The following is a 23,021-nucleotide window of genomic DNA, read 5'->3' as shown; positions in this document are numbered from 1 at the left end:
ATTTGGACCGGGCAACAGTAAATGAAGGGCGATATAGGTCTATGACAGGATGGTGTGTGACATGGAGGGCAATGGACAGGTGGTGGCATCATCTGTTCTATTGCCCTTGTCCGGTTTCGAAGGGAGGGGTTGTGAATTTAGGAGGTGTTGGATGTACAGGACAATCTGAGATGGGCAGGCTGGTATTATTCTTCCACTGAACTCAAGATGTAGCAGGAACAGGGTGCAGCTGGAAACCCAGGTGTCACCACTGTCCCAGTGTGAACTCAGAGCAAAACATCCACTCCAAACTTCCAACATCCACTCCAAACCTCCATCAGCCATGATCGCATTGAATGGCGGTGCTGGCTCGAAGGGCTGAATGGCCTACTCCTGCACCTCTTGTCTATTGTCTATTAACAGTGGCCATAGGGTCTAACGTGATAGGAGCAGAATTAAGCCATTCGGCCCATCAAGTCTACTCCGCCATTCAATCATGGCTGATCTATCTCTCCCTCCTAACCCCATTCTCCTGCCTTCTCCCCATAACCTCTGACACCCGCACTAATCAAGAATCTATCTATCTATCTCTGCCTTATAAGTATCCACTAACGTGGCCTCCACAGCCTTCTGTGGCAAAGAATTCCACGGATTCACCACCCTCTGACTAAAGAAATTCCTCCTCATCTCCTTCCTAAAGGAACGTCCTTTATTCTGAGGCTGTGCCCTCTAGTCCTGGACTCTCCCACTAGTGGAAACTGCAGGATGGTTTCCCTCCACCACTATCAAAATGGGCTGAAATTCAATAACTGACTGATTGGAGAAGAAATCATCTGATTCTTTGTCAGACCCTAATGATGCAGTATTGAAAGAAAATACTATATCAGCACAGGAGTTGAGGATGAATAAATTGCAGACACAGGGAACTGCAGAGGCTGGAATCTTGCATGGAACACAAAGTGTTGGTGTTACTCAGCAGGTCAGGCGGCAGTTCTGGAGGACAAGGACAGATGACGTTTCACACAGAAGGGTCCAGACCCTTCCATATTCCATAACGTCGCCTATCCATATTCTCCAGAGATGCTGGCTGACCCACTGGGTTACTCCAGCACTTTGTGTTCAACTCATTTAACCAGCTTGCATCATGATGCGCCAATGGTCCAATACCTACTGTCCAGTCTTCAGACTGAAGGGCAGCACGGTGGCACAGCGGTAGAGCTGCCGCCTTACAGCGTTTGCAGCGCTGGAGAATCCGGGTTCGATTCTGACTATGGGTGTTGCCTGTAGGGTGTTTGTACCTTAGTTTATTTTAATTTTGTTTAGAGATACAGTGCAGAAACAGGCCCTTCAGCCCTCCGAGTCCGTACCGACCAGCGATCCCCGCACGTTAACACCATCCTACACACACTAGGGACAATTTACATTTACACCAAGCCAATTAACCTACAAACCTGCACGTCTTTGGAGTGTGGGAGGAAACCGAAGATCTCGGAGAAAACCCACGCAGGTCACGGGGAGAACGTACAAACTCCGTACAGACAGCGCCCGTAGTCGGGATGGAACCCAGGTCTCCGGCGCTGCATTCGCTGTAAGGCAGCAACTCTACCGCTGCGCCACCGTGACCGCCCTAAAGCCACGTATCCCTGTGACCTGCGTGGGTTTTCTCTGACTGCTAACGTTTTCTCCCACATTCCAAAGACGTGCAAGTTTGCAGGTTAATTGGCTTCTGTAAATTGTTCCCAGTGTGTGCAGGATAGAACTAGTGTGTGGGCAGACTGGGGCCTGTTTCTCCAAACTGAACTAAACCACAGCTACTTCAATGGAGTAATATAGGAACTGGATCCCAAGAGAACTCAGTGAAGATAATTGACAGACAAAGATCCAGCTACTCACAAAATGGTGGAAAATTTCCTTTCGGGAAGGAAATAAAACACTTGGCAAATTCACAATAATGCAAAATGTCAGAAAAATAACTTGTGCCGTTAAAGCCAATTAATTGGCAGCATTTGACGCTGAACAGATTGAGCAGATTGTTGCAGAAGAGGTTTTGAAGGATTGTTGCCATGATTCGGAGATTAGATGAATGAAAATGAGATTTATCTTGCAGAATTGATCTTATCTTGCTCCCTGGTATAAATAGACACACACAAATAGTTGGATACGTGAGAATATTAAGAAAAATTGGGAAAGAACAGAGGTGAAAAAGAACAGGGAAGTCAAGGGCAGGGTGGTGCAGTGGTAGAGTTGCTGCCTCACAGCGCCAGAGACCCAGGTTCAATCCTGACATTGGGTGCTGTCTGTACGGAATTTGTACGTTCTCCCTGTGACCACGTGGGTTTTCTCCTGGTGTTCCGGTTTCCTCCCACATTCCTAAGACGTGCAGCTTTGTAGGTTAAGTGGCTTCTGTAAAATTGGTGTGTGTGGGATAGAATTGGTGTATGGGTGATGGTTGGTTGGCGTGGACTCAGTGGGCCGAAGGGCCTGCTTCCATGTTGCATCGTTAAACTAAACTAAACTAAAGCCATGGAGAGATTCGAAAATAGCACTGAGAATCTTAAGGTGGACACAAAAAGCTGGAGTAACTCAGCGGGTCAGGCAGCATCTCCGGAGAGAAGGAATGGGTGACGTTTCGGGTCAAGACACTTCTTCAGACTGATGTCAGGGGAGAGGGCGGGACAAAGATAGAATGTAGTCAGAGACAGGAAAACTAGTGGGAGAACTGGGAAGGGGGAGGGGATGGAGAGGGAAAGCAGGGACTATCTGAAGTTGGAGAAGTCAATGTTCATACCGCTGGGGTGTAAGCTACCCAAGCGAAATATGAGGTGCTGTTCCTCCAATTTGCGCTGGGCCTCACTCTGACAATGGAGGAGGCCCAGGACAGGAAGGTCAGTGTGGGAATGGGAGGGGGAGTTGAAGTGCTGAGCCACCGGGAGATCAGGTAGGTTAAGATGGACTGAGCGGAGGTGTTCAGCGAAACGATCGCCGAGCCTGCGTTTGGTCTTGCCGATGTAGAGAAGTTGCTTGATCTGCCTGACCCGCTGAGTTACTCCAGCTTTTTGTGTCTACCTTCGATTTTAACCAGCATTTGCAGTTTCTTTCCTACTGAGAATCTTAAAATTGAGTTTAAAATTTAAAACTCAACGTGCACAGTGGGGACCTGATGAGCACTGAAGTGTTGGACCATGGAGCTTTGGATCAAATCAAGTTTACAAGCGGGTCAGAAGAACTGAGTCCAGAGAATTCAATCACTCTTTGCCAATACATGCAGGTACCTTCACTACAATATTTCCCACGGGGTCACATTTTGATAACAACGCTAACAACCTTCTTGTAGTTTAGTTTAGTTTAGAGATACAGCACGGAAACAGGCCCTTCGGCCCACCGGGTCCGCGCCGACCAGCGATCCCCGCACACTAACACTATCCTACACCCACTAGGGACAATTTTTACATTTACCAAGCCAATTAACCTACAAACCTGTACGTCTTTGGAGTGTGGGAGGAAACCGGAGATCTCGGAGAAAACCCACGCAGGTCACGGGGAGAACGTACAAACTCCGTACAGACAGCGCCTGTAGTCAGGATCGAACCCGGGTCTCCGGCGCTGCCTTCGCTGTAAGGCAGCAACCCTACCGCTGCACCACCGTGACCGCCCAATGTCAGTTCTTGTTGCACCTTAATGTCACCTCAATGGCCCGCATTGCTTATTAGTAGTGCTCGTATGCAGGGCGATCGCTGTTCGGCCCAGACTTCATGGGCCAATGGGCCCGTTTTCACACTGTATTTCCAAAGTCTAAAGTGTCTTCACTCCTTAATTTCAAACCTCGTTGAATTCTAGGAAGCTCCGTGATCTCAATACATTCCCAATCAGATATTGCCTCATTCAAGGCAATAAAATATTCATTCATAAAGTATTCATTCATTCATTCATTGAAGCAATTCAATCCTGACGTTCCCAATACCCTACCTAAATCCCTCCACCTTTGAGATAGTCATTGACACTAAATTAATCCTAACATGTAGGATCTTGTCAAATGCTTGAAGAATGATGACTGCTGTGTATTCGAGGACAGGTTACGCAGTTATAAAGTCATAAGGAATAGGAGTAGAATCAGGCCATTCGGCCCATCAAGTCTTCCCCGCCATCCAATCATGGCTAGTCTATCTCTCCCTCCTAACCCCATTCTCCAGCTTTTCTCCCCATAGCCTCTGATACCCGCACCAATCAAGAAAAATGCCCCATGCAAACGCAAGCTGAGAATCAGTCGGATAAACGCAAGTACGATCATCGTGACTGGAATAATCACTGTGTGGGGAAATTATGGATATTTGTGTCAGGATCTGCACTTATTTAAATGGCCAATTTCCCCCAGCATCCTAAACCTGTCGCTGTGCATGGCAATTATGGCTCTATTGCAAACGCTCAGACATGCTGACAATGCGGCAATATTTGATGAAAGACATTGATTCTGTATTTATACACTCTCATGCCAAGGCAGGCAAGTTACAGATATTGCTATTTTCTTAATTCACTTTGAATTCAATGCATTTTGCATTATTTAAAAGCACTAAACTGGTCACAAGTAATCATGAGGTCATAAGGTCATAAGTGATAGGAGCAGAATTAGGCCATTCGGCCCATCAAGTCCACTCCACCATCCAATCATGGCTGATCTATCTCTCCTTCCTAACCCCATTCTCCTGCCTTCTCCCCATAACACCTGACACCTGCACTAATCAAGAATCTATCTACCTCTGCTTTAAAAATATCCACTGGCTTGGCCTCCATAGCCCTCTGTGACAAAGAATTCCACAGATTCACCACCTTCTGACTAAAGATCGGAGCAGAATTAGGCCATTCGGCCCATCGAGTCCACTCCGCCATTCAATCATGGCAGATCTATCTCTTCCACCTAACCCCATTCCCCTGCCTTCTCCCCATAACCCCTGACACCCGCACTGATCAAGAATCTATATATCTATCTCTGCCTGTGAAATATCCATGGACTTGGCCTCCCTCCACAGCCGTCTGTGGCAAAGAATTCCACAGATTCACCGCCTGACCACAGGTCAGTCAGATAAACCCGCACAGAATCGTCCAGATTATTTCAGTCTCTGTAAGCTCTCTGATCACAGCGGGGAAGAGACGACAGAGGGTGAATGTTGTTTGCCAGGGTGTGGAGAATGAGCAGGATTAAATGAGAATGTCAACATTAAAGTGGAATAAAATGTTGTGGGCACGGGGTTTACATGATAGGAAGCCGAGGCAAGTTTCATTAACACAGTTAGCCATGGTGCAAGTGAATGGGTGAGTGGGGCAAAGGCTCCTGTGTGTAGGAAGGAACTGCAGACGCTGGTTGACACCAAAACAAGACACAAAGTGCTGGAGGAGCTGGTGAATGGAAAGAGCTACAGGAGGAGATAGTTGAGGCAGGTTCTATCAATCACAATGTTTAAGAAACAGTGAGACAGGTACGTAGGTACGACAGGTTTAGAGTGCTATGGGCCAAACGCAGGCAGGTGGGACTCGTGTAGATGGGACATGTTGGCCAGTGTGGGCAAGTTGACATCTCTAATCTAAAAAAGTAAACTACAAAGGAGCTTGACAAGTTTGAGATGGAGTGGGCGTTTTCATACGTGAGAAATTAAAATGCAACAGTTATAAAGCCAAGATAGACACAAAATGCTGGAGTCTGAAGAAGGGTCTCGGCCAGAAACGTCACCCATTCCTTCTCTCCAGAGATGCTGCCTGACCTGCTGAGTTACTCCAGCACTTTGTGAATAAATACCTTCGATTTGTACCAGCATCTGCAGTTATTTTCTTATACAAGCAACAGAGATGAGTGAGCACAAGAGAATGATTCAGCTTCTTTACCTTGGCACCAAGTTAACAAAACTTATAACTTGGAAAATTAGTTTAATTATCTCAATTAAATAACTCTCTAACTTAGAAAGCAGTGGAGGCCAATTCCCTGGATGCTTTCAAGAGAGAGTTAGATACAGCTCTTAAAGATAGCGGAGTCAAGGGATATGGGGAGAAGGCAGGAATGGGGTACTGATTGTGGATGATCAGCCATGATCACAGTGAATGGCGGCGCTGGCTCGAAGGGCCGAATGGCCTCCTCCTGCACCTATTGTCTATTGGAACTGTTATTATTAATAATAATTGTTCATAACAATATCATTAACAATAATAAGATGAATGATTAGATTTTTTACCCCTACACCCACTCAAGAGATTAAGAAGGTGCTGATTACAGTAGGGATTGTAATACCAAGTCCTATAAGCTCAACTGAACTTTGTGTAGAAAATTAAATCGCATTAACCAGACAAACAGATCACTTTCATTAAGTGCTGAATTAAGTTGGATAAGTTCAGTTGGATTATATCTAATCTTAAGTATTAATAACACGGTGGCACAGTGGTAGAGTTGCTGCCTCACAGCGCCGGAGACCCGGGTTCCATCCCGACTACGGGTGCTGTCTGTACAGAGTTTGTGCGTTCTCCCCGTGACCTACGTGGGTTTTCTCCGAGTGCTCCGGTTTCCTCCCACACTCCAAAGACGTGCAAGTTTGTAGGTCAATTGGCTTTGGTAGAAGTGTAAATTGTCCCGTGTGCATGTAGGATAGTGTTAATGTGCGGGGATGGTGTTACTGCAGATCGGAAGAAGGGTCTCGACCCGAAACGTCACCTGTTCCTTTTCGCCAGAGATGCCGCCTGACCAGCTTGAGTCCAGTTCCTATTTTTAATCAACTTCATGGGTTGAATGGAGCCCAGAGCCACAATAACTCCATCCTCCTAGATCACCCAGCGCAATAATATCATTATATCACTCTCCTCAACGCGGTCTAATCAAGGAGACACATGGTGCATCTGTGTGCTTTGATTGCTGAGCAGAATCTTCTCTCCAACTTAATTCTGCACTTAATGAAAGTCATCTGTCTTGGCCGGTTAATGCGATTTAATTTTCTACCCAAAAACGATTTAAGATATTTACTTTGAGTCCAGCAAACCTATTCCTGTTTTTTCAAGTGTAGGAAAAAAGACTGCAGACGCTGGTTTGCATCGAAGGTCGACACAAAATGCTGGGGTAACTCAGCGGGTCAGGCAGCATCTCGGGAGAGAAGGAATGGGTGACGTTTTGAGTCGAGACCCTTCAGTCTGAAGAAGGGTTTCGACTCGAAACGTCCCCCATTCCTTCTCTCCCGAGATGCTGCTGCCTGACCCACTGAGTTACTCCAGCATTTTGTGTCTACCTTCTGTTTTTTCAAGGATATATTTCCTTATTAGTCACTCGGTTTTTTTTTAAGAGTGTAATCTTGTGGCTGGTTTACTGTAAATCCAATTCAGACCAACACCCTTGCTGACACGGCAGAATGGGATTTGGGAGAGTATTAGATCTGCATCTTCCCTTCTTTAAAATTGGTCTAATTTTGCCACCATTTTATCTCCCTCCCATTTCTCTCCCATTTGTTCAAACCACCCTCAACCTGGGTCGACACGGTGGCGCAGCGGTAGAGTTGCTGCCTCACAGCGCCAGAGACCCGGGTTTGATCCCGACTACGGGCGCCGTCTTTACGGAGTTTGTACGTTCTCCCCATGACCCACGTGGGTTTTCTCCGGGTGCTCCGGTTTCCTCCCACACTCTAAAGACATACAAGTTTGTAGGTTAATTGGCTTTGGTAAAATTGTAAATTTTGCCTAGTGTGTGTAGGATAGTGCGAGTTTAGGGTGATTATGGATTAGCATGGACACGGTGGGCCGAATGGCCTGTTCCCACGCTGTATCTCTAAACTAAACTAAACTCCATTTCTGAACATAGGCACGGAAAGCTGGAGTAACTCAGCGGGTCAGGCAGCATCTCTGGAGAAAAGGAATAGGTGATGTTTCGAGTCAAGACCCTTCTCCAGACCTGTTTCTTTTTATCTTTCATTCACTTGTTCTATATCTCTCCACATCACCGTCTATATCTCTCCTTTCCTTTCCCCTGACTCTCAGTCTGAAGAAGGGTCTCGACCCAAAACATTGCCTATTTCTTCTCTCCAGAGATGCTGCCTGACCCACTGAGTTACTCCAGCGTTTTGTGTCTATCTTCGGTTTAAACCAGCGTCTGCAGTTCATTCCTTCATAAACTCTATCTCTGCCCCCCTCCCCTCCCCTCCCCTCCCCTCCCCTCCCCTCCCCTCCCAAAAGCCCTCCTCTCTCCCACAGCGCTCGCTCGTCACTCTATGACATCGTCTGTTGTTCAGATAACCTTGTCCCCAATAAATCTTTATTGCCCTGTGATGTTTGCATGCTATCAGAATCAGTCCAGGGTAAACAAGGGAGCAGAGTACAATTACTCACAGCCGAACATAATGGTGTTAACTACAGACCTCCGACTGACTGTCAGCCAACCTGTGACTTTTTGCAAAAAACACAAAAAACTAATTAAATAAAATCTGATAACCTTCAAATTTCCCGTGTGTTTGAAAATGATTAGGGGTGAACTTCAATATTTATTCATGTTGAAACACCTGGTGTCACCTCCTGCACATTCATCAGACAGCTGCTTACCAATTGCCAGCTCTCAGGAATAAAAACCAAACTCAGATAAAGTAAATACTCAGTAGGTCAGTCAGCAGCCGTGGAGGGCGAAGGAGAGTTAATTCCTTCGGCCAGTGTCTCGACAGAACACTGGGATGTGTGGAGAAAGCAGGAACGGGGTACTGATTGTGGATGATCAGCCGTGATCATATTGAATGGGAGAGGGGGGGGAGAGAGAGGGGGGAGAGAGAGAGGGGGGGAGAGAGAGGGGCTGGCTCAATGGGCCGAATGGCCTCCTGCTGCACCTATTCTCCATGTTTCTCTGCGGTTCCTTCCCGCACATTCCTTGGGCAATAGTTGCCAGGAAGACCAGATCCTACCTGGTGTCCTTTGGTTGAGGTTCCCCCTGAACGGGAATGCTGATCCTCAGTCCCGAGTCTTCCTGCAGGGTCCGATATCCGTCGGACAGTCTGGACTGTCGCCACGACAACGGAGGGAGCTGCAGCGTTCCGGACGAGCGTCTCTTGACCAGGCCGTAGGTGGAGGGCTGGCACGGTGTCAGCAGGTCCGGGGAATCGCGGAGTCTCTGGGAAAGGGGTGGAGACGCAGGAAAAACACGGTGAAAAATCCAGCAGGACATTCGCAACAAAACGCTGGATGGGATCAACCATTGAGGTTTAGGTTTATGGGGAGAAGGCAGGCACGGGCCACTGATTGTGGACCGTCAGCCATGATCACAATGAATGGCGGTGCGTACAGGCTCGAAGGGCCGAATGGCCTCCTCCTGCACCGATTTTCTATGTTTCTATGTGTATGGGTGGAACTGCAGACAGACACAATTACTGGAGTAACTCAGCAGGTCAGGCAGCATCTCGGGAGAGAAGGAATGGGTGACGTTTCGGGTCGAGACCCTTCTTCAGACTGAGAGTCAGGGGGAAAGGAAACGAGAGATATAGATGATGATGTAGAGAGATATAGAACAAGTGGATGAAAGATAAAAGAAACAGGTCTGGAGAAGGGTCTCGACCCGAAACATCACCTATTCCATTTCTCCAGAGATGCTGTCTGACCCACTGAGTTACTCCAGCTTTCCGTGCCTATGTTCAGGGTGGAACTGCAGACTGACACAATTACTCCAGCTGGAGTAACTCAGCGGGTCAGGCAGCATCTCTGGATGGAAGGAATGGGTGGCGTTTCGGGTCGAGACCCTTCTTCAAACTGAGGCAGTGGAGAGGGTGTCTGAAGAAGGGTCTTGACCCGAAACGCCACCCATTCCTTATCTCATTATTTTCCAGAGATCCCACCTGACCCATGGCGTTACTCCAGCACTTTGTGTCTTTTTTTTAATAAACCATCATCTGCAATTCCTTGTGTCTGCATGGAACTCCCGAGAGACCTTGCAAACAGGAACATAAACAGTTCCTGCAGCAGTAGGTTGTCAGATCAGTTCCGTTCCGTTTATTGTCACGTGTATAAGAGAGTCACATCTCAGCAATTTATTAAAAGAGGAAAGTGACCTCTTCCTACGTTTTGAGTGCCTTCTTAAATCGAATTAAAATTCAGAATCATTAAGAGTTATACGTCACTAAAAACATACATCAATGAATTTGCATCAGTCAGAGATTCACAATTAAAAAGGGTGGCAAAATTTGGTATTCCCTCAAATAATGTTTGTCATCTATATCAATGATTTGGATGTAAACATACAAGGCTTGATTAACAGGTTTGCAGCTGACACTCAAGTGGGCGGTATTGTTGATAGTGAAGGTACTTGTGAAAGATTGCAGCAGGATCTGGATCGATTGGCCAGGTGGGCAGAGGAATGGTTGACGGAGTTTATCACAGAGAATACAGAATACAGAATACAGAATACAGAGCTTTATTTGTCATTCGGTACCGAGGTACCGAACGAAATTACGTTACCAGCAGTCACACAAAAAAAAGAACACAAGACACATAACCCCAACACAAACATCCATCACAGTGACTCCAAACACCCCCTCACTGTGATGGAGGCAACAAAACTTCCGCTCTCTTCCCCACGCCCAAGTCCCCGCGGCCAAGCCGCACCGGGCGCTGAAACATCCCGCGGCCGAGCCGGGCGATGGATGGCCCCGCGGCCGTACCGTACGCAGCTAAGTCCCGCGGCCGAGCCGCGCCGGGCGATGGAAGGCCCTGCGGCCGAGCCGCACCAGCGATGTAAAGTCCCGCGGCTGAGCTGCGCCGGGCGATGGAAGGCCCCGCGGCCGAGCCGCACCTGGCGCTGAACCGTCCCGTGGCCGTACCGGGCCGAAGTCGGAGGTGTCGCATTTTGGGAAGCGTAACTTGGGCAGGGCCTACACAGTGAATGGTAGGGCCCTGGGGAGTGTTGTAGAGCAGAGGGATCTAGGGTTGCAGGCACGCAATAGACATTAGACAATAGACAATAGGTGCAGGAGGCCTCTAGCTGAGTCACAGGCCTCCGGTCTGAGAGGCAATCCACCATCATCATCTTCCTTCCATGGAACCAATTTTCTGTCCATTCAGCTATCTTTCCTTGGAGAGTGATCTAACCTTCCAGCGCAGCCTAGCATGTGGAACCTTGTCGAATGCTTTGCTGAAGTCCAGATATACAACATCTACAGCTCCGCCGACATTGACCTTTCTGGTCACATCTTCACAAAACTCAAGATAGACACAAAAGGCTGGAGTAACTCAGCGGGACAGGCAGCATCTCTGGTGAGATGGAATGGGTGACGTTTCGGGTTGAGACCCTTCTTCAGACTGGTTAGGGATAAGGGAAATGAGAGATATAGATGGTGATGTGGAGAGATAAAGAACAATGAATGAACCTATTGAGTGAAATGAACCGAGGTGCTGTGAAATGCGTTGTTATGCATCCTACCCAGTAAAACCATGCAGCAACCTCACCTCGACAGTAGACAATAGGTGCAGGAGGAGGCCATTTGGCCCTTCGAGCCAGCACCGCCATTCAATGTGATCATGGCTGATCATTCTCAATCAGTACCCCGTTCCTGCCTTCTCCCCATAACCCCCTGACTCCACTATCCTTAAGAGCTCTATCTAGCTCTCTCTTGAATGCAGTACACAAGGGTCACCATGTTTCTGGCGCCAACAGTTACAAATAGGGTTGCCAACCGTCCCGTATTAGCCGGGATATCCCGTATTATGGGCTAAATTAGTTTGTCCCGTACGGGACCGCCCTTGTCCCGTATTAGTAGGGTTGCCAACTTCCTCGCTCCCAAATAAGGGACAAAGGGTGACGTCACCGCCCCGCGCCCCACGTGACCTCACCCAGCCAGCGGCCACGTGCTCCCGCTCCACCAATGGCGGCCGCCCGGGCCGGGAGCGCGCGGCCGCTGGCTGGGTGAGGTCGTGTGGGGCGCGGGGCGGTGACGTCGCCCTTTGTCCCTTACGTGGGAGTGAGGAAGTTGGCAACCCTGGTTACAAAGGTTCATCGAACTGTTGCATCTGCTGCCTGCTGTCGCACGATTTTGCCCAAGCCAATTAACCCACAAACCCGCACGTCTTTGGAGCGCGGGAGGAAACCGGAGAACCCGGAGAAAACCCACGCGGGCCACCGGGTGAATGTACACAAACACCGCACGGACAAGCACCCGAGGTCAGGATCGAACCGGGGACTCTGGCGCCGTGAGGCAGCAGCTCTACCCGCTGCGAGACCTTGCTGCCCTTAGTTTCCTGAAGAACCGAAGGTCAGAGTGCAGGGAGCATTATTTTGAGTAAAGGGCAACGCATTCCTTAGTCTCACTTGAGTTAGACCCAGAAATTCCGAGTGGTGTCAGAAAAAGAAATGAAACAGATTCCCAGATCGCTGGTGGAAAATGGAACTGGTGCTAGGGAATACTTCTGATCTAATGAGACTCCCGGCCTGACATTCCATCTGAGAGATGTATTTCAGGATGGGATCGGTGAAAGCATTATATTAACTGGACAAACACTGAACCTTTTCATCATGCAGATAAGAGCAGATTAATGGCTCTAGCACTTGGCTTCCATCTGACGTGGCCCCGTAGTAGAAGTGACCATGTGTTGGGGCTGGAAACTGGAAGTGTACTGAGCTCATTCTGCTACCACCACCATCTATTTAGTTTAGCTTTTTTTAGTTTAGAGATACAATAGACAATAGACAATAGACAATAGGTGCAGGAGGAGGCCATTCGGCCCTTCGAGCCAGCACCACCATTCAATGTGATCATGGCTGATCATTCTCAATCAGTACCCCTTTCCTGCCCTCTCCCCGTACCCCCGAAACAGCGCGGGAACAGGCCCTTTCGGCCCACCGGGTCCACGCCGACCAGCGATCCCCGCACACTAACACTATCCTACACCCACGAGGGACAATTTTTACATTTGCCCAGCCAACTAACCTACAAACCTGCACGTCTTTGGAGAGTGGGAGGAAACCGAAGATCTCAGAGAAAACCCACGCAGGTCACGGGGAGAACGTACAAACTCCGTACAGACGGCGCCCGTAGTCGGGATGGAACCCGGGTCTCCGGCGCTGCATTCACTGTAAGGCAGCAACTCTACCGCTGCACCACCGTGACCGCCCTTATTGTACAAGTGACGGCTCCCACTGATTGTCGCCGGAAGCTTGTGCCCTTTTCAGGACGGACGGTGACAGTCAAGTAACATTTGAAACATAGAAGATGGACACCACATAAGACGTTCGGCATGGTGGCGCAGCGGTAGAGTTGCCGCCTTACAGCGAATGCAGCGCCGGAGACTCAGGTTCGATCCTGACTACGGGTGCTGTCTGTACGGAGTTTGTACGTTCTCCCCGTGACCTGCGTGGGTTTTCTCCGAGATCTTCGGTTTCCTCCCACACTCCAAAGACGTACAGGTATGTAGGTTAATTGACTGGGTAAATGTAAAAATTGTCCCTAGTGGGTGTAGGATAGTGTTAATGTGCGGGGATCGCTGGGCGGCGCGGACTCGGTGGGCCGAAGGGCCTGTTTCCGCGCTGTATCTCTAAATCTAAATCTAAAGAAGAAGCAACACATCTGAGGTGACGGGCTGAAACCCAGTCTGAGAAGTGACAAATTCATAAGGCAGAGGAGCAGAATGAGGCCACTCTGCCCATCGAGACTACTCCACCATCCAATCACGGCTGATCTATCTCTCCCTCTCAACCCCATTCTCCTGCCTTCTCCCCATAGCCCCTGACACCCGCACTAATCAACAATCTATCTATCTATCTCTGCCTAAAATATATCCACTGACTGGGCCTCCACAGCCTTCTGTGGCAAAGAATCCCACAGATTCACCACCCTCTGACTGAAGAAATTCCTCCTCGTCTCCTTCCTAAAAGAACGTCCTTTAATTCTGAGGCTGTGCCCTCTGGTCCTAGACTCTCGCACTCCATGAACCCTGTCTAAATGTTTCCTAACATTCCCCAGCATCTGTCTCTGTAAACTGAGCCCGTGTTTTGGTAAGCCGGTGTCGATCTCTGCTGAGGCAGCCCCCAGGATTAACAAGAAAAACCAGATAGTGATTGAGAAGGGAAGGGGTTAAAGCTCTCATTGCGGTAATGTTCTCCAGTGATGTTCTCCCACTGTGGAGGTCACAGGCCATTGACGTGTGGGCGTCGCAGAATGAGGGAAGAAGCTAATTAACAGCCAAATCACTGGCCACGTGTCATGATTTGGAGCGTAAACACACTGGTTGGTGCTGGGCCTGACAGGCAGCTGGGAAAACTCATTAAAACGCTCGCAAACCTCAGTAAAACAGAGAGAATAGGAGCAGGAGGAGGCCAATCAGCCCTTCGAGCCAGCAACGCCATTCACTGTGATCATGGCTGATCATCCAAAATCAGTACCCCGTTCCTGCCTTCTCCCCATATCCCTTGATTCCGCTAGCCCCGAGAGCTCTATCTAACTCTCTTTTAAATTCAACCAGTGAATTGGTCTCCGCTGCCTTCTGTGGCAGAGAATTCCACAAATTCACAACTCTGTGCGTGAAAAAGTTCCTTCTTACCTCAGTTTTAAATGCCCCCCCCCTTTATTGTTAGACTGTGTGCCCCCTGGTTCTGGACTCCCCCAACATCGGGAACTTTTTTCTTGCATCTAGCTTGTCCGGATCACCCGGAGAAAACCCACACAGGTCACGGGGAGAACGTACAAACTCTGTACAGACAGCACCCGTAGTCGGGATCAAACCCGGGTCTCTGGCGCCGTGAGGCAGCAACTCTACCCACTGCGCCACTCTCTGGAAAGATTCCTCTTTAATTCCTAAATGAGCTTCCGACAGATTTTGAAAACCCTCCTGAAAAGGTTTCTCACCAGGACAAGGCCTCTTGTAGACTCTCACCGGAAATATCCTCCATCTATTTCTGTTCTTTCATCGACCACAGCCCATGGTGGCTGAGCTATCTCTCCCTCCTAACCCCCACTCTCCCGCCTTCTCCCCGTAACCCCTGACACCAGGAGATGGAGGTCGGGTCGCAGCCTGCAGCAGCCTGGGGGTTACCTGGGCTTCCAACAGGTGGACTGGACGCATGACAAAATATGGCCACCGTGTAATGGTGGGTTGTGCAAATGAATTTCACTGTGCTGTTCAAACGTGACAATAAAGAACCCATGAACCATTTACTCCACGATTCAGAGAAACCCCTTTCCATCTCGCATTAACCCTTCCCCCTCCTCCCTCCTTCCCCTCCCCTCCCCCCGTGCCAGAGACTCATTGTGGGAAGGGATTTCTGATATTAGTTTAGTACATATAAGAAGATAACTGCAGATGCTGGTACAAATCGAAGGTTTTTATTCACAAAATGCTGGAGTAACTCAGCAGGTCAGGCAGCATCTCAGGAGAGAAGGAATGGGTGACGTTTCGGGTCAAGAGCCTTCTTCAGAGGGTCTCGACCCGAAACATCACCCATTCCTTCTCTCCCGAGATGCTGCCTGACCTGCTGAGTTACTCCAGCATTTTGTGAATAAAAACCTTCGATTAGTTTAGTACAGTTTAGAGATACAGCGCGTAAACAGGCCTTTCGACCCACCGAGTCCGTGCCGACCAGAGATCCCCGCACACTAACACTATCCTACACACGAGGGACAATTTACAATCTTTACCAAAGCCAATTAACCTGCACGTCTTTGGAATTGGGAGGAAACCGAAGCACCTGGAGAAAACCCACGCGGTCAAGGGGAGAAGGTACAAACACCGTACAAGCTCCATGTGGAGTTAGCACATTCTCCCCTGTGACTTGCATGATCTTTACACACGGCACTTTTAGTAGAATTTGTGGAAAACGAAATTCAAATATCTGTTGGTAAGTTAATAAATTATTGCCATTTATTTACATAATTCAATGAAGCTTTGGTAAAGTGCCAATAGGATATATATAGTTTTAAAAACATTCTCGTATCCTTTGTGTCATGAAACATAACATTCTTCCATATCAGAACTGGTATTCACAGCGGATACATAATCAGGGCGTCACGGTGGCGCAGCGGGTAGAGCTGCTGCCTCACGGCGCCAGAGGCCCGGGTTCCATCCCGACTACGGGTGCTGTCTGTACGGAGTTTGTACGTTCTCCCCGGGACCCGCGTGGGGTTTCTCCGGGTGCTCTGGTTTCCTCCCACACTCCAAAGACGTACAAGTTTGCAGGTAAATTGGCTTGGTATGTGTAAATCGTCACTAATGTGTGAAGGATGATGTTAACGTGTGGGGATCGCTGGTCGGTGCGGACTCAGTGGGCCGATGGGCCTGTTTCTGTGCTGTATCTCTAAACAAAAAACCAGAACAAAGCCCCATCCACAGCATAACATCTAACATTGCCCGGACAGGCGCTTGAGTTCTCTGTACATTATCGTACCCGCAAGAAGGTGGTACATGGCTCACTTGACTTCAGTTTAGTTTAGAGATACAGAGTGGAACAGGTTTATAGGGATATGGGCCAAATGCAGGCAGGTGAGACTAGTGTAGATGGGGCATGCTGGTCGGTGTGGGCAAGTTGGGCCGAAGGGCCTTTTTCCACGCTGCATCACTCTACGACTCCATACAGACAACACCGGTGGTCAGGACCAAACGAGGGAGTCTGGTGAATGAATCAAGTCCCAGTGGAACTCTTTGCTTGCGTACCCGAGGTATGCAAGTGGTCGCCACACGAAGGGCGCTGACAAAGTTACAAAGTGTTCGACACCAGGTCCTCCACGTGGCCCATCCTCGACCCGCGGGCACCCTCCACGACCGCCCACCGGCGAGGCCCCACCCACTCGCGAGGCCCCACCCACTGGCGAGGCCACACCCACCGGCGAGGCCACACCCACCAGTGAGGCTCCACCCACCAGCGAGGCCCCACCCACTGGCGAGGCCCCACCCACCGGCGAGACCACACCCACCGGCGAGGCCCCACCCATCGGTGAGGCCCCACCCACCGGCGAGACCACACCCACCGGCGAGGCCCCACCCATCGGTGAGGCCCCACCCACCGGCGAGGCTCATCGGTGAGGCCCCACCCACCGGCGAGGCTCCTCCACTCGGCTTCTCCACTGCCTCCTGGGAGAAGGCTATGGCCGTGGCCTGGCGGGTGATGCAGGCAGCAGCTCTGCCGCCGCGCCACCGTGTCCGCCCTTATAACTCTCATGTTTTCCTTTCAAACTCTGTTCAAGGTCTCACCTCTTGCTTCACCGCCTCCTTGCCCAGCGTTACTACTCTTGCAGACCTTCACAACCTTCCCGACACTGCCGCCCATACATTCACTGTTCCGCTTCCCCCACGAATGCTCGTCACGCCCTGGTCACGTCTACGCTCTGAATTCTCCTCCAAGTCATTCCTGCTTCAGTCTTAGAGTCACAGAGTGATACAGTGTGGAAACAGGCCCTTTGGCCCAACTTGCCCACACCGGCCAACATGCCCCAGCTACACTAGTCCAACCTGCCTGCGTTTGGTCCATATCCCTCCAAACCTGTCCTATCCATGTACCTGTCTAAGTGTCTCTTAAATGTTGGAATAGTCCCAGCCTCAACTATGTCCTCCGGCAGCACGCTCCATACACCCACCAGGGTGGAAGGTGAGAACGAGGGGGATTCTGTCCTTGTTGTGAGTGGGGGGAGGGGGAGCAAGAGCGGAGCTGCGGGATGTAGAAGAGACCCTAGTGAGAGCCTCATCTATAATGGAAGAGGGGAAGCCCCGTTTCCTGAAGAATGAGGACATCTCTGACGCCCTAGTGTGAAACACCTCATCCCGGGCGCAGATGCGGCGTAAACGGAGGAATTGGGAGTAGGGGATAGACTTTTTGCAGGAGACAGGGTGGGAAGAAGTGTAGTCCAGATAGCTGTGGGAGTCAGTGGGTTTATAGTAGATGTAATGATGGAGGAGATTGGCTCCAGGGTATGAGTGACCCCCTTACCCTTTGATGATTTCAGAGAGGGAGCAGAGCACGAGTCTCCCTGTGTGTACAGTTCACAGAGGCCCTATTCATTCCAATTAATTGCTCTAATGAAACAAACCGGTCTGACTACCCAACTTCAGTCTTGCACAATGATGGCAGAGTATATGAGGGGTAATTCTGCCCTCTACAGACCGCTTGAAGCAGCAAATCATCCACACGTTACAGTTTCAGACACTAGGGAAAGGAGACGAGAGGGGATTTCTTCAGTCAGAGGGTGGTGAATCTGTGGAATTCGTTGCCACAGACGGCTGTGGAGGCCACAAGTCACTGGATATTTTTAAGGCAGAGATAGATAGATTCTTGATTAGTGCGGGTGTCGGGGGTTATGGGGAGAAGGCAGGAGAATGGGGTTAGGAGGGAGAGATAGATTAGCCGTGATTGAATGGCGCAGCAGAATGGCGTAATTCTGTTCCTAAAACTCATGAACAAAGTGCTGGCGTAACTCAGCGGGTCAGGCAGCATCTCTGGAGAAGGAGGATAGGTGATGTTTCGGGTCGGGTCGTCACCCTTCTTCAGACAGGGTCTCGACCCAATACACCACCTATCCATGTTCTCCACAGATGCTGCCTGACCCGCTGAGTTACTCCAGCACTCTGTGAAACGTCACCTATCCATGTTCTCCGGAGATGCTGCCTGACCCGCTGAATTACTCCAGCACTCTGCATCCACTTGTGTAAATCAGCATCTGAAGTTGCTATTTTCTGCTCATTACATGAACGACCGCACTATTAAGAACTTTAAAACTTTGCTGGCGCAGGGCATGTGGCGTCTCTGTGTCTACACTCTCGGTGAAGTCTACTGTTAACAATACAATCGTTGCACTTTTGTACTTATCTATGGGTGTGCTTATCTAGAGTACGATATTTACAGGAATGTATGCAAACAACGTTTATCACTGCACCCAGGTACATCAGGACATGTGATAATAAAGCATCATTATCATTAGAATTTCCATAGTTAGACACACAAAGCTGCATTAACTCAGCAGGACAGGCAGCATCTCTGGAGAGAAGGAATGGGTGACGTTTCGTGACTGAAGCAGTCTGAAAAAGGGCCTCGACCCGAAACGACACCCATTCCTTCTCTCCAGAGACGCTGCCTGACCCGCTGAGTTACTCCAGCTTTTTGTGTCTGCCTTTGGTGTAAAACGGCATCTTCAGTTCCTTCCTGCACACCCTACACTACACTACAGTTCTTGGTCCTTGGTCCTCCAAAATATTCCAAATGCAATTTAAATTGGAGGTGGCGGAGTATGGACTTAAGCAAGAAGGGCTTCTTGGAGACGAAGAGCTGCCTTAAATGTAGTTGGGTCTGGTTGAGTAACTACAGTAGGGTGAAGACTACACCATGCTTTCATTGTGCGAGGGAAGAATTAATTGCTGTACACATCTGTCTTGATGGCTGGTGTCTCAAGTTGAATCGAATGCCCTCGTTTACTGATAGGTTTGGGTTTGGTGTAGATGTAGGTGCTGGCTCGAAGGGCCAAATGGCCTCCTATTGCATATATTTTGTATGTAACCTCAAATAAGCTAAATAAGCTCTGAACTACATAGACTATTATTATTATTGCACCATTCTTGTTTGCAATTTTGTGTGTACATACTGAATGTGTGCTTGTATGAGTATGTGTATATACCCACACTAAACTATTTTTTCTCTCTTGTTATTATATTGTTTACAGAGCACTATGTTTACATATTCTGTTGTCCTACTGCAGGTAAGAATTTCATTGTTCCACCTGGTACACACGACAATAAAACACTCTTGGCTCTTCAATAGTCATATATTCCACCAGGAAAGGTTTGGATCTGTAATGGGAGTCTGTTTCCAGAAGGAAGGCAGGCGATGCATGGTTTGGAGGCGGCTGGATTCAGGTGTTAGAGGGGCCAGGTACAGAGAGTAGGGTTGCCAACTATCTCACTCCCAAATAAGGGACAAGGTGACATCACCGCCCCGCTCCCCACGTGAGGGAGCATGTGCTCCAGCTCCACCAATGGCAGCCGCCCGGGCCGGGAGGCGGGTTGCTATGCAACCTCCGTCAGGCGGCGCCCGGGCTTCTGGGCCTACACTGACCGGACCTACAGCGTCCGGGCCTGCAGCGCCCCCCCCCCCGGGCCTAATACGGGACAAGGGCGGTCCCGTACGGCACAAACCAACTTAGCCCAAAATACGGGATGTCCCGGCTAATACGAGACAGTTGCCGACTCTAACAGAGAGGGAGAGGGCTGGTTGATATAACTTCTATCCTCCAACAGTCACTGGAAGAATTACTCCAGTGTGGAGTCAATTTCCTCAATGTGAACACTAACAGGTTTGTGTGGGGGACCTGATTGAAAGTTCCCGTATAGTGAAAGGCCTGGATACAGTGGATGTGGAGAGGATGTTTGCACTAGTGGGAGAGTCTAGGACCAGAGGGCACGGCCTCAGACATCTATAAAAAGTTGAGGGGGAATTTCATTAGCCAGAGGGTCCTGAAACTGTGGAATTCTTTGCCACAGATGGCTGTGGAGGCCAAGTCAGTGGGTCTTTTTAAGGGAGAGATTGACAGATTCTTGATTAGTGCGGGAGTCAGGGGTCAGGGGTTATTGGGGGTAGGGTACTGACATGGATAGAAAATTGGTTGACAGACAGAAAGCAAAGAGTGGGGATAAATGGGTCCCTTTCGGAATGGCAGGCAGTGACCAGTGGGGTACCGCAAGGTTCGGTGCTGGGACCCCAGCTATTTACGATATACATTAATGACTTAGATGAAGGGATTAAAAGTACCATTAGCAAATTCGCAGATGATACAAAGCTGGGGGGTAGTGCGGATTGTGAGGAAGATGCAATAAGGCTGCAGGGTGACTTGGACAGATTGTGTGAGTGGGCGGATACATGGCAGATGCAGTTTAATGTGGATAAGTGTGAGGTTATTCACTTTGGAAGTAAGAATAGAAAGGCAGATTATTATCTGAATGGTGTCAAGTTAGGAAGAGGGGATGTTCAACAAGATCTGGGTGTCCTAGTGCATGAGTCACTGAAAGGAAGCATGCAGGTACAGCAGGCAGTGAAGAAAGCCAATGGAATGTTGGCCTTCATAACAAGAGGAGTTGAGTATAGGAGCAAAGAGGTCCTTCTACAGTTGTACCGGGCCCTGGTGAGACCGCACCTGGAGTACTGTGTGCAGTTTTGGTCTCCAAATTTGAGGAAGGATATTCTTGCTATTGAGGGCGTGCAGCGTAGGTTCACTAGGTTAATTCCCGGAATGGCGGGACTGTCGTATGTTGAAAGGCTGGAGCGATTAGGCTTGTATACACTGGAATTTAGAAGGATGAGGGGGGGTCTTATTGAAACATATAAGATAATTAGGGGATTGGACACATTAGAGGCAGGAAACATGTTCCCAATGTTGGGGGAGTCCAGAACAAGGGGCCACAGTTTAAGAATAAGGGGTAGGCCATTTAGAACGGAGATGAGGAAGAACTTTTTCAGTCAGAGAGTGGTGAAGGTGTGGAATTCTCTGCCTCAGAAGGCAGTGGAGGCCAGTTCGTTGGATGCTTTCAAGAGAGAGCTAGATAGAGCTCTTAAGGATAGCGGAGTGAGGGGGTATGGGGAGAAGGCAGGAACGGGGTACTGATTGAGAGTGATCAGCCATGATCGCATTGAATGGCCGTGCTGGCTCGAAGGGCTGAATGGCCTACTCCTGCACCTATTGTCTATTGTCTATTGTTTGCTTACTAAAATGGCTCCTTTGCGCACTACGCTTCAGTATAGGCGATTTCAACGGAGTGGTCCATCCTGCTCCTCTAGTATCTTTGCTCTTCAGTCTGGTGAAGGTTCCAGTTTTACACAGCAGTGTTACAATCAGTTGTGCGGTGTGTCAGAGTGAAACACTGATGGGTTTGGGAAGGCAGGTGTGTGGCAGTGGTGGGCTGGGCCCTTATCGATGTGAGACTGGAGTGCTGAGGGAATGTCAGAGTGTTACAGTGAATGGGTGCAGGGTCACGTTGAATCTATACTACCATTCCCATCTGCAAGTTGAAACGGACTGTTCCAATACAGGTTCTCATCCTACCCTTCCCCTCTGCATCTCTTTCTGCTGCCCTGCCTATCTGTAGAGGTTGCCAACTTCCTCACTCCCAAATACAGGACAATGGGACTAATACGGGACAAGGGCGGTCCCGTACGGGACAAACCAATTTAGCCCAAAATACGGGATGTCCCGGCTAATACGGGACAGTTGGCATCCCTACCTATCTCCCACCTCCATTTTGTGTCTAGGAAGGAACTGCAGATGCAGGTTTACACCGAAGATAGACACAGAGTGCTGGAGTAACTCAGCGGGACAGGCGGCATCTCTGGAGAGAAGGAATGGGTGACGTTTCTGTTTGCGACCCTTCTAACCTTCCTAGTGTAAGAAAATAACTGCAGATGCTGGTACAAATCGGAGGTATTTATTTCACAAAATGCTGGAGTAACTCAATGGGACAGATGGCCTAATTCTGCTACCATGACTTATGAATGGCCTTCAATAAACTAGTCTCCTCATTAGAACAGGACATTTATATTCTTATTCATTATGTGGGAATTTAAGTGTGGCACGGTGGTGCAGCGGTAGAGTTGCTGCCTCACAGCGCCAGAGACTCGGGTTCGATCCTGACTACGGGTGCTGTCTGTACGGAGTTTGTACGTTCTCTTTGTGACCTGCGTGGGTTTTCTCCGGGTGCTCCGGTTTCCTCCCACACTCCAAAGATGTGCAGGTTTGTGCGTTAATTGGCTTCGGTAAAAAACTGTAAATTGTCCCCAGGATATAGGATAGTGCAGGTTCACTGGTCGGCACGGGCTTGATGGGCCGAAGGGCCTGTGTCCGCACTGCATCTCTAAGCTGGGCTAAACTAAACTATCACGTGGCAGCAGAACTGGTCTTCAGGCTTCCTACTGTAGTTTCGTTTATGGGCACGTGTACCGAGGTACAGTGAACAGCTTTTGTTGCGTGCTAACCAGTCAGCGGAATGACAACACATGATTACAATCGAACCGTCCCTACTGTACAGAAACATGATAAAGGGAATAATGTGAATAAAGTTTAAAGCAAGATAAAGTCCAGTAAAGTCTGATCAAA

General features: G+C 49.2%; 1 protein-coding gene across 2 annotated transcripts in view; it reads right to left on the bottom strand.

The window, feature by feature from the left end:
* LOC144607437 (3',5'-cyclic-AMP phosphodiesterase 4C-like) overlaps positions 1-23,021 on the bottom strand; it is a 150,225-nt gene that overhangs the window by 114,619 nt on the left and 12,585 nt on the right. Inside the window, exon 3 of one of the 2 annotated variants that reach the window (XM_078424293.1) lies at positions 8,886-9,091. The exons of the other annotated variant lie outside the window; for it this stretch is intronic. Within the exon in view, the coding sequence (XP_078280419.1) occupies positions 8,886-9,091 (206 nt within the window). The remainder of the gene's footprint in view (positions 1-8,885; positions 9,092-23,021) is intronic. 2 annotated transcript variants of the gene reach the window in all.

This window comes from Rhinoraja longicauda, chromosome 28 (assembly GCF_053455715.1).
Source record: "Rhinoraja longicauda isolate Sanriku21f chromosome 28, sRhiLon1.1, whole genome shotgun sequence".
Taxonomy (NCBI): Eukaryota; Metazoa; Chordata; class Chondrichthyes; order Rajiformes; family Arhynchobatidae; genus Rhinoraja; species Rhinoraja longicauda.
Note: the sequence above shows the minus strand (reverse complement) of the source record. Positions and strands in the feature narration are given on the sequence as shown.